Below are 15774 nucleotides of genomic sequence, written 5' to 3'. Positions count from 1 at the left end.
TTTCTACTCATCCAGTACTTGATGTCTGACGAGCAGTCTGAGTTTTAATAGCAATGAAGAATTCGATGGGTGGTGGTGAGTACAACTGGGTTTCATTAGCATACATGTGAAAACTAATACGCATGTCACTGAGAGGAAGCATGTAGATCCTTAGGGGATACGAAGAAATGGTGCAAGTTATCTATTTAATCTTAAACAGAGATTAAGAATGGAATCAGATGTTGACAGTCCCACCCAAATGGGTGATATTGGAGAGGCATTACAGGAGAATGCTGTGGGTCAACTATGACAAATACCATAGGAAAGAAGGTTTACCTTTCTCATAGTCACATTAGATGTAATTTGATGCAATAAGAGATTTTCCAGAACTACAGTAATAGAAACTTGATTGGAGGGACTCAAAAGTGGAGTTGTAGGAAAGATGAGAATGGATTTGGGAGGACTTTGAACAGAGTGGAAGATTGTCCTTAGGATCGTAAATTGCTAGACCAGGGATTGTAAATTGCTAGACCAGTAAGGATCAATGGAAGAGAGTAATGATAACAACAGATTTAAAGCCAGGGACGACAACAGTTGAAGCGAGGTTGTTTACAACATCTACTAACATGGAGGCCAAAAGGGGAATCTTGATGATAAGAGTATAGTGGGAATAGACTTAATGGAACAAGAGTTTGGTCTCATCAGAAAAATGAGCACAGTAGGGCATGAGGGGAGATGGAAGAGAATAGTATGAGTTCCAGGCCAGGATAGGAGAGGGAGCTTTAAAGGAAGTTTGGCCAAGTAATCTAATGAAAGGGAGGAATGATTAGTCTTGATCCGTGACTGAGGTACTTGCATTGTTGTTGGAGATGAGTAGGGATGGACAAATTGGAGTTTAAGAAGATGGTCTGCATTAGCAAAAAAGACACCAGGGCAATCTCCGTATTCCAAGATGATGTTGGAATTCTGAGCAGCTTTGGCAGAAAAAGGCAGGACCTGAGTACATTTTATGTGGTCCAGCTGGATCTGTCAGTGGACTGCTAAAACAGTTGCCACCATATCCTTTAACTCCTATGTCTCCTGGACTTAAAGGAGTGGAGATGAAATGCTGGAGAGAGAGAGTAAGGGTATATTGGGAACTCCTTGAAAATGTAAGTCAATAAAGCAAGAAGTACATAATATAAAATTAATGAGTTACTAAATTTGTTCATGATAATTGTTAAACTGTAGTTGAAATACTGTGTCCTGGTTTGCTGTGACTTGGTTTGAATATAAACTATTTGTCTGGATTTTGCACTTGACTGTTTACAGAAATATCTGGAGTCCATCTGTGAGCAGTCGAGTGTGGAAATTCAGAAGCTCCCATTGATAATTCTGCAGTATGCAGCGTTAAAAGCCATGTAGATGAAAATCATTGGAAATTGCTTAAGTTAATACAAAACTCCCCCTTTACCCTATTAGCCATGCTGTAAAAATGTGTGCCTGTTGAATGAGGTACGACTGGATTTTTAAAGTCCTACTAAGTTCTTAAGCAGTTTTGAGCAACCTCTCTAGCCTTGAAAAACAGATTTTTAAAAATATTCGTGCAATGTCACATTTGTCCATTATGATCTAAAGATAAATTTCATAGTTTTTTTGCAAAGTTTGACATTTCAGAGTCTCCCTTAATCCCATGAGTATGCCACAATCTTCATTTTAATCTTTATAAAATCTTTTTAAAAATGAAGCATAACCAGTGTTTTTCACTTTCTGCTTAGCTTTCTGTGATTGACTACTTACTTCCATTTAATAACATCTGTTTTTGGCACAGGAGATCTCTTGTAGCTAAGACAGGAATCAAAGTAACATTAGAAAAAGAAAAATTCACACTGCTGAGATTACTAGGTTTTTAAGGGCACTTTTCTCCAAAGTAAATAGTGAACTCTGTTGTTTCATTGCTGGCCACAAAATCTAGGACACAAAGCCATAAAGTGTTTACAGTGCAAATAGGATGATAACAGATTGAAGAAACTATAAGTTTTGAGCAAAAATCTGAGACACTGAGACTTTCTGTTGGTGCTGTGAAAACTGAGACTAACTTTAATTGGCAAAATCTATTTCCTTGTCTTGGAGTATCTGTCATGTGGGTCAGTCATTTAATATCTTTGAAAATGAAAAAGAAGTTTAGGGAAAAGTTGCATGGAGTTGCTAGAGTGTGGAATACTTTGCACAGACAGTTGATGTGGGGACCATTGCCATTTTTCTGGGGAAAACATTGATAAATGAAGTGATGCATTTTGGCAAGACTAACAAACCAAGGAAGTATGGTTTGAATTGTAGGACCCTAGGAAGTGCAGAGGATCAGAGGAACTTTGATGTGGATGTCCAAAGATCCTTGCCGGTGGCAGAACGGGTAAATAAGGTGGTTAAGAAGGCATTTGGGATATTTGCCTTTATTAGTTAAGGCATTGAATATAAGAGCGTAGAGGGCATAGATGGAGCTGTATATAAAAAATATTTAGGCCACAGCTGGAATACTATGTACACCTCTGGTCACCACACAACAACTATGAAGAGAGGCTAGATAGACTGGGGTTGTTTTTCTTAGAGCAGAGGAGGCTGAGTAGGGATCTGATTGAGGTACAAAGATCTAAGGGGCATAGATAGAGAGAAACTTTTTCCCTTAGTAGAGAGGTCAGTAACCAGGGAGCACTGTATGAAGTTAAGGATCAGGAGGTTTAGAGGGGATTTGAGAATTTTTTTTTTCACGGAGCAGACTGTGGGTGGAACTCACTGCCTGAAAGGGTGATGGAGATGGGAACCCTGAAATTTTAAGAACTATTTAGATGAGCATTTGAAATGCCATAGTGTACAAGGCTATGGGCCAAGGGCTGGAAAATGGGATTAGAATAGGTGAATGTTTGATGACCGGTGCAGACACAATAGGCCTCTTTCCGCGCTGTAAAAATGCTATGACTCTTAAGATGCAGAGGTATGAAAGTGAATGTGATAGTAGTATTGGTTTTGGATTACTGTACCCAAGGAGGTGGAATAGACATGGACCTAATTACCTCCTCCTGTGTCGTTTATATTTTTATCTTCAATGATAACTCCAATTGAATCGGAAGGTCAGTACTATATTCTCATTATTGTTTGAATGTCTGATCAGAAAACTAGTATCTCAGTGTAGCTACTAGCTTTGACTGGATGGTTAAGTGAGTCTTGGAGTCGTAGAGATGTACAGCACGGAAACAGACCCTGTGGTGCAACTCATCCATGCCAACCAGACATCCTAGATAAATCTAATCCCATTTGCCAGCATTTGGCCCATATCCCTCTAAACCCTTCCTATTCATATATTCTTCCAGATGCCTTTTACATGTTGCAATTGTACCAGCCTCCACCTCTTCCTCTGGTAGCTCATTCCATACACGCACCACCCTCTGCGTGAAAAAGCTGCCCCTTAGGTCCCTTTTAAATCTTTCTCCTCTCACCTTGAACCTTTGCCCTCTAGTTTCGGACTCCCCCACCCTGGGGGAGCAAACCTTGTCTAATAACCCTATCCATGACCGTGAATGGAGAGAACTGAAACTTTCCTACTTCTGACTCAGTGGTGTAAGTGGCACTACTGAACCATGAATATTTAGCTTTTATAACTCATGTTTTATCTCTATTCCCACATACATTATTTATATTTATACCTGTATAAAATATGTTATTTTCACACATTTTGTGATTACTGTAATTCAGAATGTGATTTTTTCTTTGCTGAGTAAACAAATATATTTTTATACCCAATTATTATTTGTCCATGATCACACATTAAGGTTACACGATGGCATTATATTTGGATTTTGAACCGGATTGCATAGATATCTAAAATCTTTTCCCCCCCATCTGCAGGACCGGGAACATCTTTAAAAGTCTCAGGAATCAGTCAAGGAGGAGGTCCTAGCCCAGCTGTCAGGTATTAAGAGCTTTAATGACAATCCTCTTGATGGCAAGCTCCAGTGCCACAATGTTAGTGTTCCTACGTCTGAGTCACGAGACCTGGGTTCAAGTCCCACCTTCTTCAGGATAGAATATCCTTTATTGTCACATGTACTCTAGTACCGAAGTACAGGAGTACAGTGAAAAGCTTTTACAATGGCTGCCTCTAATGGTACCATCTTAGGTACAGTATCTAGGTACAAATCTTGGATATAAAGAGGAATAATAGGAAAATTAGTAGCATTACTTACAGTGCCTAAAAAATAAGTTAGAAATAAGATAGGTATAACATAATTAAGTGATTGGCATTGCAGTCCGGTAAAGAATTTCAATTAGACATTACATTGCAGCAGCTCAGCCAGCACGTGGTCTGACCACCCTGCCAGGCCCCAGTCCAACAACTGGCCCGCTCCGCTCTAAGCCTCCAGTCCGCTACGCACCGGCATTCAGCCACACCAAGGTAAGTTGCGCTGCACTGGCACTCACTTCCCCTAATGCTTCTCCAGGACTGCTAAAAAGAGAGAGAGTAAAGAAAAGAATGATAAAGAACAGGAGCAGCGGAGGAGCTCCGGGTGGAGCTTCCTACTCTGCTGTCATCTTACCGGAAGAGAGGTGGAAGGAAGATATGACATAACATGTATAAACGGTTTGACTTCTTAAAAAAATTCTCTTAATGGCTTAATGATTAAATGCAGACTGCTTCAAAATGCTTTATAACCAATGAATTTATTTCAAAGTGTAGGTATACAGGTGATGATGCAAGTCTATATTTGGCTGTTGTAATATTTTGGTGAGTTTTGTGTCTGAATCAAGCAAAAACAAGTATTTGTGAGACTCTTCAAACTAATTGATGTAATATCCAAACACTGAGTTTTCTTTTCCTCAAAAGTGAAATCACAACTGCTCCGTATAAGAACTTATTGCTGTACTTAATGAAGTCCAGATCATTTTGTTATAGTTACGTATTGCCCGAACTTTAGGAATATTTGAATTTTCTCAGCTCAGGTAATATTGAGGTTTAACCAGTGAAAGCCTATTAGAAAATATGTTTCCTCCTGTGTGGCCAACAATCCATTACTTTGGTTTATTAGCTCGAATGGTTAACTGGAAGAATGAGCCCTAATGACAGGTCTAACCACATTTTCAAATAGTGGAGGTTGTTTTCTGTAGTCGTGAGCAATGATTATATAATGCACTAAGATAATAAAGAAAGACATAAATATGATGAAAACAAGGTCAATAAGTTGGAGTAAAACTAATATTGTGGAACTATGAATAGAATGTGGGAAAATATAGTGAACAACAATTTTGGCAAACAGCCAAGTTAAGAGCAATGGGAAACTGTTCAGCTGTATGCAGGAAAATATACTCTTTAGTCTTTTGATAGTACAGAACCTGAAAAATAAACAGCCCTTGTTGAATCTTTTCTTCTTGCATCATCATCAGGATATTTTGCAACAACACCAACTCAAGGGGAAAATCAACATTTCTACTGCATGAGAGGAGGACACTGACTGATTGCCAGATGGACTGTGGTAGAGACATTGTTGGGTACGTTCTCCAGTTAACAGCCAGGCTTTGTTTAAAAGTTTAAACCAAGCGGGTTAACTGAGAAATGAACCCAATGAATGGCTACGTCCTATCTTGTTGAGTTGAAACAAATACTGTGCATGTATGGAAACCGAAAGAACTGCGAATGCTGTAAATCAGGAACAAAAACAGAAGTTGCAGGAAAAGCTCAGCAGGTCTGGCAGCATCTGTTAGGGAAAAGACAAAGTTAACGTTTCGGGTCCGGTGACCTCTGAGGAAGGGTCACCGCACCCGAAACGTTAACTCTGTCTTTTCTTTCGCTGTGCATGTATATGTTCTGTCTGCCTGCAATTAATAGGACCTTGTGTATTAAGAGATGTAGCTTTCAGTACATGCATGTGCACTATTCTGTGCGCCCAACTGACAATCCTGAATTGATTGTCTATGTAATTCTTTGTCAGTCAAAAATAAATTGGAAGGCAAAGATAAACGATAGGTTTTACTAGAAATTGGCTAAGTGTCAGTTTTGGCAAGTTTCATGGAGCCTTTCTTTCCTTGAGCCCTAGCAAGTTTTCTCTCCCTATTCTCTGCAGCATGCCTGATGTGCTGTCCACCATAACCTTATCTTCCTTCTTGCTAGAGTTGGAAGTACTTGTCACTGCCAGGATCTCCCTGGATTTCTGGCACAGAGGTTATATTTAAAGCCCAGCCATCAATTAGGTAAAGCACTGCCATGCAGCAGCTGCCCTTCACCATGCATGTTGTGGGAGGGGAACTACAAAGAAGCACTTCCTGGGGCAGGTAGGTGGCACAATTAACACTTCAATGCAAATACAAGTGTACATTCATAAATTTATTGCTATCTAAGGACAAAAGACATAGGTAACGCAACCTTAACATCACCCATCTTGGAACCTTATCTAAAGGAGTGCTACTTCTTCTCCATTACCGAGCATAGATTAAATCTTCTCATGTTCAATGTGGGACCATCATTTACTAGAAAGTCTTCAAACAGTTGAAAATGCTTTTCATTTTATATATTAACAGCAAAAGCAAAGGAATAAAAAACAAACGAGCTGCATTTCCTTCCAGAAACAAACAGGGACTGCTTGCTTATCAAGAAGCAACAAATTTACAGTCAGAATGATCACTGTATCTAACTCAGATCTATTGGAACAGGGTGGCAATTAAATATGTGTAGCTTGTTCAGCCTGGCACTGCACTATGTTGAGAGTGATGTTCTCCTGCTCAATGTCCTCATCTTCCTCCCTGCTCATCAGCCTCCATCAAATCCCCTTTTTGCCTGCTTCAAATGGGGAATGTTGTCTTGAGGAGGGCCATTGTCTACTTTACAGTTGCCCTGATCAGAAGATGGGCTGCATTGTCTCTATGCTTGGCCTCAATCAGAGCGTTGTGTAACTGAGTCATCAGCCATGGTTGCAGGGGATAAAGCATGTCGCCTAGTAGCCATGGGTTCAGGAACATGGAGAGTTCTCCAGGATATAAGCATCATGGCAACCCTCAGTGTACCTGGCACTAACTTACAAGATACAGTACCAGTAATCACAGATGGCTTGAAAATTGATGAACTGAAATCTTTTCCTATTCACAAAATGAACTGTGTTATGATATGGCGCACTTAATGCAATATGTGTGCAACCTGTTCCATCCTGTACCTAGAATAAGCCAGCTATGTTGACAAAATTTATTGTCCAGGCTGCAGCATGACCTTATCTTTTGGAAATAAATGGATGCAGTGTGATCTCGCACAAGCTGTGTCCATAATAATTTTGATACATTTGTAGGTCAAGGGCTATCCTTTCTTCCACAGGTCTCCAGTGGATCCTTGTAAGCAGCTAAGTGTATTCAAGTTTAGTGCAGCTGTCCCTGGAATAGGATGATCACCCATTCCTCCAGGTCACAGGTCCCTCTCCAGCAGTTGTATAATTCAGTGGCCCAAAATGACATCAATTTGCAGCAAAGCTGCCCTTCACTCAGCTAGAGGAAATAACATTGAGGACAATAAGACTTTGGGCCTCCCCCACATCCTGAGGAGACTTCTAGCTGTGACTTCATCATGTGGAGGCTGTTTGGCAGCTGCTGGAGGTTTCTGCTGGTACTTGACTTGCTGGTGCATCAGTTCCTCCTTTTTTTTTCAATGTACCTTTGTTGCATTGTAGCAACAGTGATGATAAGCTCTGCAGTAGCTGGTTCCATTGGTTGAATCTCCAGTGAGCATGTGCAGGTCCAATAATGTAATAACCAATAATATGGTCAAGATTGCTGGTGACCAGAATATGTATCCCATGTGATTTATCACTGCATGCATTTCAAATGCAGGCATTATCATTACAAATAACTTATCATGAAAGTGCCTGATTAAGCAGTTGCTGTTGAAGGGCCTCACATTGTTCACAAGTAGAGATCATGTGCTCGGACATGAAAAGAAAACTCAAGTGCAAAGGGGAAAAGTGCAGAAGAAGACAAGGCAGAGATGCTGTGAGCAACAAAGTAGGTGCAACGTGAATGAACATTAAGAGAGCAAGTAAGGAGCCTTGAGGCACATCCTGATCGAATCCATGAAATGGGTCCTTTCCCTATGCACAAAGTGTGCTGGTAGTAGCACAATGATAGGTGCTGATGCACTCCAAAGTGAAGCATTCAAGTGCCGAACTGCATTGTAAGCGGGTCAGAAATTTACCATGGGGATGTAGTGAGGCTGGTATGTGTCCGATGCTAATCACTGTGGGTGAGGGGTACAGGCCCATTGATTGTGCCCTGAGATGTTGCTGACTGCTATCCAAAGTGGAGGCCTGGAGGAGTAAGCAGTGATCTGGAGAGACCAGGTATCCACTCTGACTTTTGTGTCAGGAATTGTTGAGTTTCCATCCAACGTGTGGGAGAATAGGAAACTGCATATTAATGAGGTGAGGTAAGGTAATAATTGCATGCAAATAGGCCTCTTGAGATTCTTGTCCTCCTGTTCAGAACTTGGCTGGGGAATCAGACCATTTTACTCTAAACATTGACAATTTCATTTCTGCCAGTGCCACTCTATTTTCTCAACTGACCCAATGTCTATGTCGTTCAGGGGCTAGGATGATTCCACCTATCAAATTATCAAGGAACTTATAATGAACTCGTATAATATTTTGACACATGACTTTTAAGTAAAGAAAGGCTGTGATGGGAGTAAACCATTGAGGATGAGCATGATAATGCCTCAAGTAACAATGGAAGGATGGCAGAAATATTAAATAACTGTTTTTCTTTGGTATTTGTTGAGGAGATAGATCAGATAGACATAGCATTGAATAATGTAATAAGAAATGAAATGTGAAAAAGTGGATGTGTGGAATTAACAAATTATGCATCTATCGTTCTTCTGTTTAAATGTCAAGTCAGTCACTTGGCATCAACAAATGAAGCTAAGTTTCCTCTGACAAATAACTGCTTTGAATTTTTTTAAAGAAGTCAAACATTCAATTGAATCTGCAAATCAACAACTAATTTTCATTATAACATGGTTCAAGTTGTATTTAATTGATCTTTGTTTTCTTCCTGTGTTTCTGCTCAAAATACTTCTTTTAAATAGACCCATGTCTCAGTCGGGAAGACCCATCACTGGGTTTGTTCGACCAGGCACCCAGTCTGGCAGACCTGGTACTATGGAGCAAGCTATCAAGACCCCAAGAACGGCTTACACTGCCCGACCAGTAACATGTGCTTCTGGAAGATTTGTTAGGCTGGGGACGGTAAATTTTGAAGAAGTGTAGTTTTAATTTTTTTTTAGATAGTTATCAATTTGTAGTCAAATTCTGTTGGAATTTCAATAATATTTTTGTCTCTCCTCTTCCTTTAGGCCTCCATGCTTACCAGTCCTGATGGACCATTTATTAATTTATCCAGACTAAATTTAACCAAATATGCTGGAAAACCAAATTTAGCTAAGGTTTGTGCCAAATTCTGTATGTGGGCCTGGGATTTCTAGACTAAGCCTACCAAAATAGCACAAAAGATGAGCTAATTTCAGTATAAATTACATTCAGTGCAAAACCCATTTTAAAGAATTTGGTATTTTTATAGTTTTTAATATTGACATAATTTGTGTTTGCTTTAATTTTAACATTCTTACAGCTGAGATTTACAGTTTGGTCCACTTGTAGTTTTTAATTTTTTTTATTAGTTTTATGCAACCTTTTCCTTCCACAGAGTCAAGAATCAGGATCTCTTAACAAGCACCTTAACTCTTGGTTTTTTGGAGGTGGGGGGAGTGATTACCACAGACAAGGGTCCCAAATACTCAAAGGATGGAATCTGTGATGCGAATAGAACTTCATTATAATTTTGCAGTTTTAACTCTCAGTTATGCACATCTAAGTCAGTGTTAAGACACCAGATAAACTTGGTGGTAAGCAGGATTGGTGCCAAAATGGACACAAAGATAATTGTATAGACCTGTGAACCAGAAGGAGCATGACTGTTCTAGGACCCATATGGGAATCGCAAGCCATCCTGTCAAGATACACTCTCAATTCTATGACCACAATTGTCTCCTTTCCACATTTTAACTATTTTTCTTGAGGCCGTTCTCTTCTAACCAACAGTGGCCTGTCACAGAAAATCCTATTTAGTTGGGATCCAGAATACCTGTACAGGCCAAGGAGGCAAATGGATTAAGAAACTGGATCTCTTTTCTCTTGAAAATCAAGGCTGAGATGTGACTTAATAGAGGTGTGGTTAAAACTTACAAAATGTTTGATTGTAGAAAAGAGTATAATTAGAGGTTGTCAACGTAAGAGCATTCCAGTAGGAAACATCATAAAAGAACTTCTTTACTCTAAGAGCAGTGCGAATGTGGCACTCACTATTACAAGAAGTTGTTGAAACATGTAGTAAAGATGCATCTACAGGGAAGCTAGACAAGCATGAATTAGAGTGGAATAGAAGATTACAATGGGTGGGTTTAGATGAGGAAAAATAAAAGGAGATTGTGTGGAGCATAAATGAAGGCATTTCTGTTTGGGCTGAATGGTTTGTTTCTGTACTGTATATGTTTTACTTTTAATATTTGTTCATGCTTAATGGAAAGGCAAGCATTTATTAGCAAATTAGAATTGCTGTTCAGAAGGTGGAAGTGAGCCCTCCAATTGAGTGAGGTGGACGTAACCAGCAGGGTTAGGCCAATCAACATATCTGCTTGGATCCCCACATGAAAGAAGTAAAAAGAGAGGCTGGCATTTATATAGATATTTTCATAGCCACTGGACAGCACAAAATACTTTACGGCCAGTGAAGTACTTTTTGAAATCTAGTCATTCATATAATGTAAGAATCTTTTAATGAAAGGGGACATTATTAACATAATAATTGGACTTGGTACTTCCTTCATTAGCCAAACCTCTAATGCGAACAGCACACCTAACAGAGCTGTGCTCTAAACATTCAGCAAAATGGGCTAGGTGTCTTTAAAATATTTTACCATGTTATATTATTTAAATGAGAGATTGGTGGTAACCATTGAAATGTCAACCGGAAGATTGCTTGCTGCACTAATGGAGAGGGATTCCAACAAAAAAGATGTTTGCCACATTTCTGTCTTTACCACATTCTGTGCAGACTAAACTAAACCTGCCAACTAGAATGTTTTGTATGTTATCAGAAGAGTAAACTATGGGATTTGCAATATTTTATTACTGTGTGTGAATGATGAATTTGAAAACTGATAAACTATTGTGCATTTATGCTTATTTTTCAGGCATTGTTTGAATATATTTTCCATCATGAAAATGATGTTAAAACTGTAAGTTATCAATAAATAACTACTATGGTATCCCAGTTTCTGTCAGGGGTTTATTTCAATTACATGTGGCAAATCTTGGTGTGTAACTGTTAAAGTTATATAAGTATGCTGAAGAACAGATTTGTAAAATGTCTTTTGATTTTTATGATGGGGGGAGGTGGTAGCCTAGTGGTAATTTCATTAGATGAGTAAGCCAGAGTCCCAGAATAATGTTCAAGATCAGATGCTGAAATTTATATTAAATAAAACTCAGAAATGAAAGACTAGTTTACTGATGACTGTGTAATCATTTTCAATTGTTATTGAAAGCCCATATTATTCACAAATGTCCTTTTTTATAGTAGGAAATCTGCTGTCCTTGCCTGGTCTGGCCTACTTGTGACTGCAGACTGGCAGAAGTGTGGTTGACTTTTTCCTACCCTCTGAAATGGCCTAGCAAGGCACTCAGTTCAAGGGCAAATAGGAATGGGCAATAAATGCTGATGTAGCCAGCAATTAATTAAACATTAAAAAAGGAGAGATTTTCCACAATTACTACTCATAGCTTTGGTGATAAAGATGCACATTAGGCATTCCAGCACACCCTACAATTTTCCAGTTTTAGATCTGTGCTCTCTGAACCCTCTTGTTCTGTTTTGCACACCTGAGAGAAATAGTTCATTTGTATTAAATCTCTTTATCATGAATACTTCAATTTGATCATTCCATGACATTTGAATCTCAACCGTTGTATTAATGTGATCCTTTAAACTCAGGACTTTTAAATTTGTTCACAGGATGTAGGCATCACTGGCTAAGCTAGCTAACTGGCTAACCCCATTTCTGAAGAAGGGTCCCGACCTGAAACATCAGCTTTCCCGCTCCCCTGATGCTGCCTGGCCTGCTGTGTTCCTCCAGCTCCACACTGTGTTATCTCTGACTCCAGCATCAGCAGTTCTTACTATCACTGGCTAAGTTAGCATTTGTTTCCCATCGCTAATTGCTGGAGAAAATGGTAATGAGCCATTTTCTTGGACCAGTGCAGTTGTTGGAGTGTAGGGATTCCCATAGTACTGTTAGGAATATGTGTTTCTTTATGGTAAATTTATACCTGCAAGGCCGCCACATCTTGAAGTTCACTGCCTAAAAGTAAGCACAGTATTCTGGATGACCTTCACTGTGTACAGCTGACGCATCACAATTTTACTTTTTAATATCAATATTGCTTGTAGTGTTTTCATAATCCATTTGTTTGTGAACAGAATGCTCATTCTTTAATAATCCTACAAAGAATTTAGAATAGAAACTGCCGATATAAACCTTTTCACAATATAATTGCACTTTCCCCATTGCTATTTTCCACTTGTGATTGGCAAAATTGACCATGTACAGATGTAAGATTTAAATATAAAATAACTACATACTATCAAATTAAATAATGGATTAAAAATGACAAAATGCTTGATTTCAAATGAGAACTATCTTCCATCCTTGTACACTGCTTTAGTTGTCCCTCAACTTTAATCCTGTTTCACCTGAATATTATACCTAGTTTGGAGCTCAGGTACAGCACAATGGAGGATCAATTAATGTTCACTTATTTTTAAAAACCTCCCAATTATTAACGTGCAAAAACTTTCTAATAAAAATTGAATGTTTTTATTTTAACAGGCTTTAGATTTGGCAGCCCTAGCTACTGAGCATTCCCAGTTTAAAGATTGGTGGTGGAAAGTACAAATTGGAAAATGTTACTACAGGTAAACTAACTTAGATTTACATTTGTTTTGAATTAGAGAAGATGAATGCATTGGGTGGACTTTTCTGCTTTTCTGGTCATGAACTTGTAGTTGGGAAGGGTGTTTAATTAAATGCAGTGGAGGCAAACTGACACCTGCTGTCTTCCTTTCCCCCACCAGAATTGGGTTCTAGGTGGGAAGGCATGTGTTTGACTTTTCTACCCTGCTACCGATTGTGGTCTCTAAGTGGTCCATTAAGGACCATAAGGTTTACATCCTGCTGCAGCTAAGATTTGCCCAACTGCTAGCAGGCCTGTCCTTATGTGATGTCCATGATAGGTCAAACTGTACAGCCCACTTAGCACCTTGGATGGTGGAGCCCCTCAATCAAATCATTTTAAAGAAATTCTCCCTTTTAACTATGTCCCCTGTTTTGTGATTCCCCCACTAATGGAAACTTCTCAACATTTACCCTCCCAAGACCCCTCCATCTTGTATGTTGGATCAAGATCACCTACATTCAGCTAAACTCTGATGATTAAAGGCCTACAGTGAATAAAATTTCTATAAAACATTGTTGTTTTGAATGCAGGGAAGTATATACAAAACATGATAAATGAATGAATGCTGTCAATGTGTTCTACAGAATTTCAACGTTATTGTCTAATTTTTTTGTTCTCAAAAGATTGGGTTTGTATCGTGAAGCAGAGAAGCAGTTTAAATCTGCATTCAAGCAACAGGAAATGGTTGATACAGTTCTTTACCTGGCAAAGGTAAGCAGTTGTATTATATATATCACATCTCTCAATATGCAGGCCAAAATTTGCTGTAACTTGTCATCTAACGTTGTCTGCTATAGTTAGTTTTGTTCCTACATCCTTCAGTTCAAAATAAATTTTCTCACAAGATTGCAATCTAGTAACAGCACGTTGTGGGAAATGACATATAGATTCAATTCAGAGAGAAAAGAGGAGATATGGACAAAAAGGAATTTTATTATTTAAGAAATTTAAAAATTCAAAACTTGATGGAATAAGACTCCACTCTGTAATAGTTCATATACGTGCCAGAATTTGATTGGCAGTTATGAAACACTTTCATGTTGTTAAAAGGTACCTGCAATATTAATTTAAAAACCAAAAGAACGGTGGATGCTGGAAATCAGAAACAAAAACAGAAATTGCTGGAAGAAGTCAGCATATCTTGCAGCATCTGTGGAGAGAAATCGGAGTTAATGTTTTGAGTTCAGTGACCCTTCTTAAGAACTGATGGTAGCATGTGATAACAAGGCTTGGTGTGTGAAGGTTGGACCAAGGACTTGGGAGCAGATGCCTCAAACCCTAAAGTTGTTGAACTTGATATTGAGTTCCCAAATGGAAAATATGGTGTACAGCAGCAAGCCTAAGACAGGAATGTTGACCAGGGAACAAGGTGGTGTGTTGAAGTGGCGGCAGCTGGAAGGTCAGGGTTCTTCTGTAGACAGAATGTAACTGTTCTGTGAAGCAGCCATCCAGTCTGTGCTTTGTTTCCCCAATGTAGAGATGTCCGTGTTGTGAGCAGTGAATGCAGTAGACTAGATTGTGAGCCCTTGGATACTGAGGAGGGAGCAAGTAACTGCGCTGGTGTTATACTTCCTGCAGTTGCAGGGGACAGTGCTGTGGGGCTATTGCAGTTGTTGGGAGTGAAGGAAGAGTGGACCAGGTTGTCCTATAGAGAATGGTCCTTTCAGAAGGCTGACAAGAGGGGAGAGGGGAATGTGTGTCTTGTGGTGGCATCCCACTGAAGGTGGCGGAAATGGCAGCTAATGATCCTGTGGATGTGGATGTGGATGTGGATATGGATGCTGGTGCGATGGTAGGTGATGACAAGGGGGGGACCCTATTGCATATATGGAATGAAGAGAGAGTTTGATGGCTGAAGTGTGAGAGGTGGGTCAGATCCAGCTGAGGGCCCTGTCAACTACGGCGCTGGGGAATCCTCGATTGAGGAAGTAGGTGGACTTTTCCGAGGCCCCCTTGTTGAAGTTGACATCATCAGAAGAGGTGGAGGAACTGAGAGAATGGAATAGAGTCTTTACAGGAAGCAGGATGTGAGGATATATAGTCAAGGTAACTGTGGGAGTCGGTGGGTTTGTAGTGGATATTGATGGCCAGTTCATCCCCAGAAATGAAAACAGAGATGTCAAGGAAGAGAAGGGAGGAGTCAGAGATGGATCGGGTGAAAGTGAGATGGGGGTGGAAATTGGAAGCGAAATTGATAAACGTTTCCAATTCCAGATCAGGGAGGGAATCAGCATGACATCACCGATGTACCAGTGCAAGAGTTGTGGGTGGGAGCCAAATAAGACTAGAACAAGGAATATTCCACATACCCCACAAAGAAACAGCCACACTGGAGCCCATGCGGGTACCCATGGACACCCATTTGACCTGAAGAAGGTGACAGTAGTTAAAAGAGTTGTTCAGGGTGAGGACGAGCTCGGCCAGGCAGAGGAGGGTGGTGGTGGATGGGAACATTTCACCTGAAAGAAGAGCACCTCATTTTCCGCTTGGAAACTTTACAGCCTTCTGGAATCAGTATCAAATTCAACAATTTTAAGCTTGGAGGCACCTTCTCCCACGTCCTTACTACAACTGCTGCACACCAGGTCTTGTTATTACATGGTCTGCTATTACCCTTAGCCTATTCTTAGCCAGTGAGAGACCCGATTAGCAGCTATTCATTCCCCTAGGCTGACCATTATCCACTCCTTTGTCCAACTGTCCTTCTTTCTCTTTA

At 39.8% G+C, this 15774-nt stretch overlaps 1 protein-coding gene across 1 annotated transcript in view; it reads left to right on the top strand.

Annotated features, from left to right (window-relative positions):
* The window catches only part of ttc8 (tetratricopeptide repeat domain 8), a 49343-nt gene that overhangs the window by 18915 nt on the left and 14654 nt on the right, over nt 1-15774 (top strand). Inside the window, exons 3-8 of the mRNA XM_020529171.2 lie at nt 3862-3925; nt 9074-9233; nt 9341-9430; nt 11237-11281; nt 12932-13017; nt 13682-13769. Coding sequence (XP_020384760.1) covers nt 3862-3925; nt 9074-9233; nt 9341-9430; nt 11237-11281; nt 12932-13017; nt 13682-13769 — 533 coding nt within the window. The remainder of the gene's footprint in view (nt 1-3861; nt 3926-9073; nt 9234-9340; nt 9431-11236; nt 11282-12931; nt 13018-13681; nt 13770-15774) is intronic.

Source organism: Rhincodon typus, chromosome 8 (genome assembly GCF_021869965.1).
Source record: "Rhincodon typus isolate 14 chromosome 8, sRhiTyp1.1, whole genome shotgun sequence".
Lineage (NCBI taxonomy): Eukaryota > Metazoa > Chordata > Chondrichthyes > Orectolobiformes > Rhincodontidae > Rhincodon > Rhincodon typus.
The sequence above is the reverse complement of the archived record's forward strand: the minus strand, read 5'-3'. Positions and strand labels throughout refer to the sequence as shown.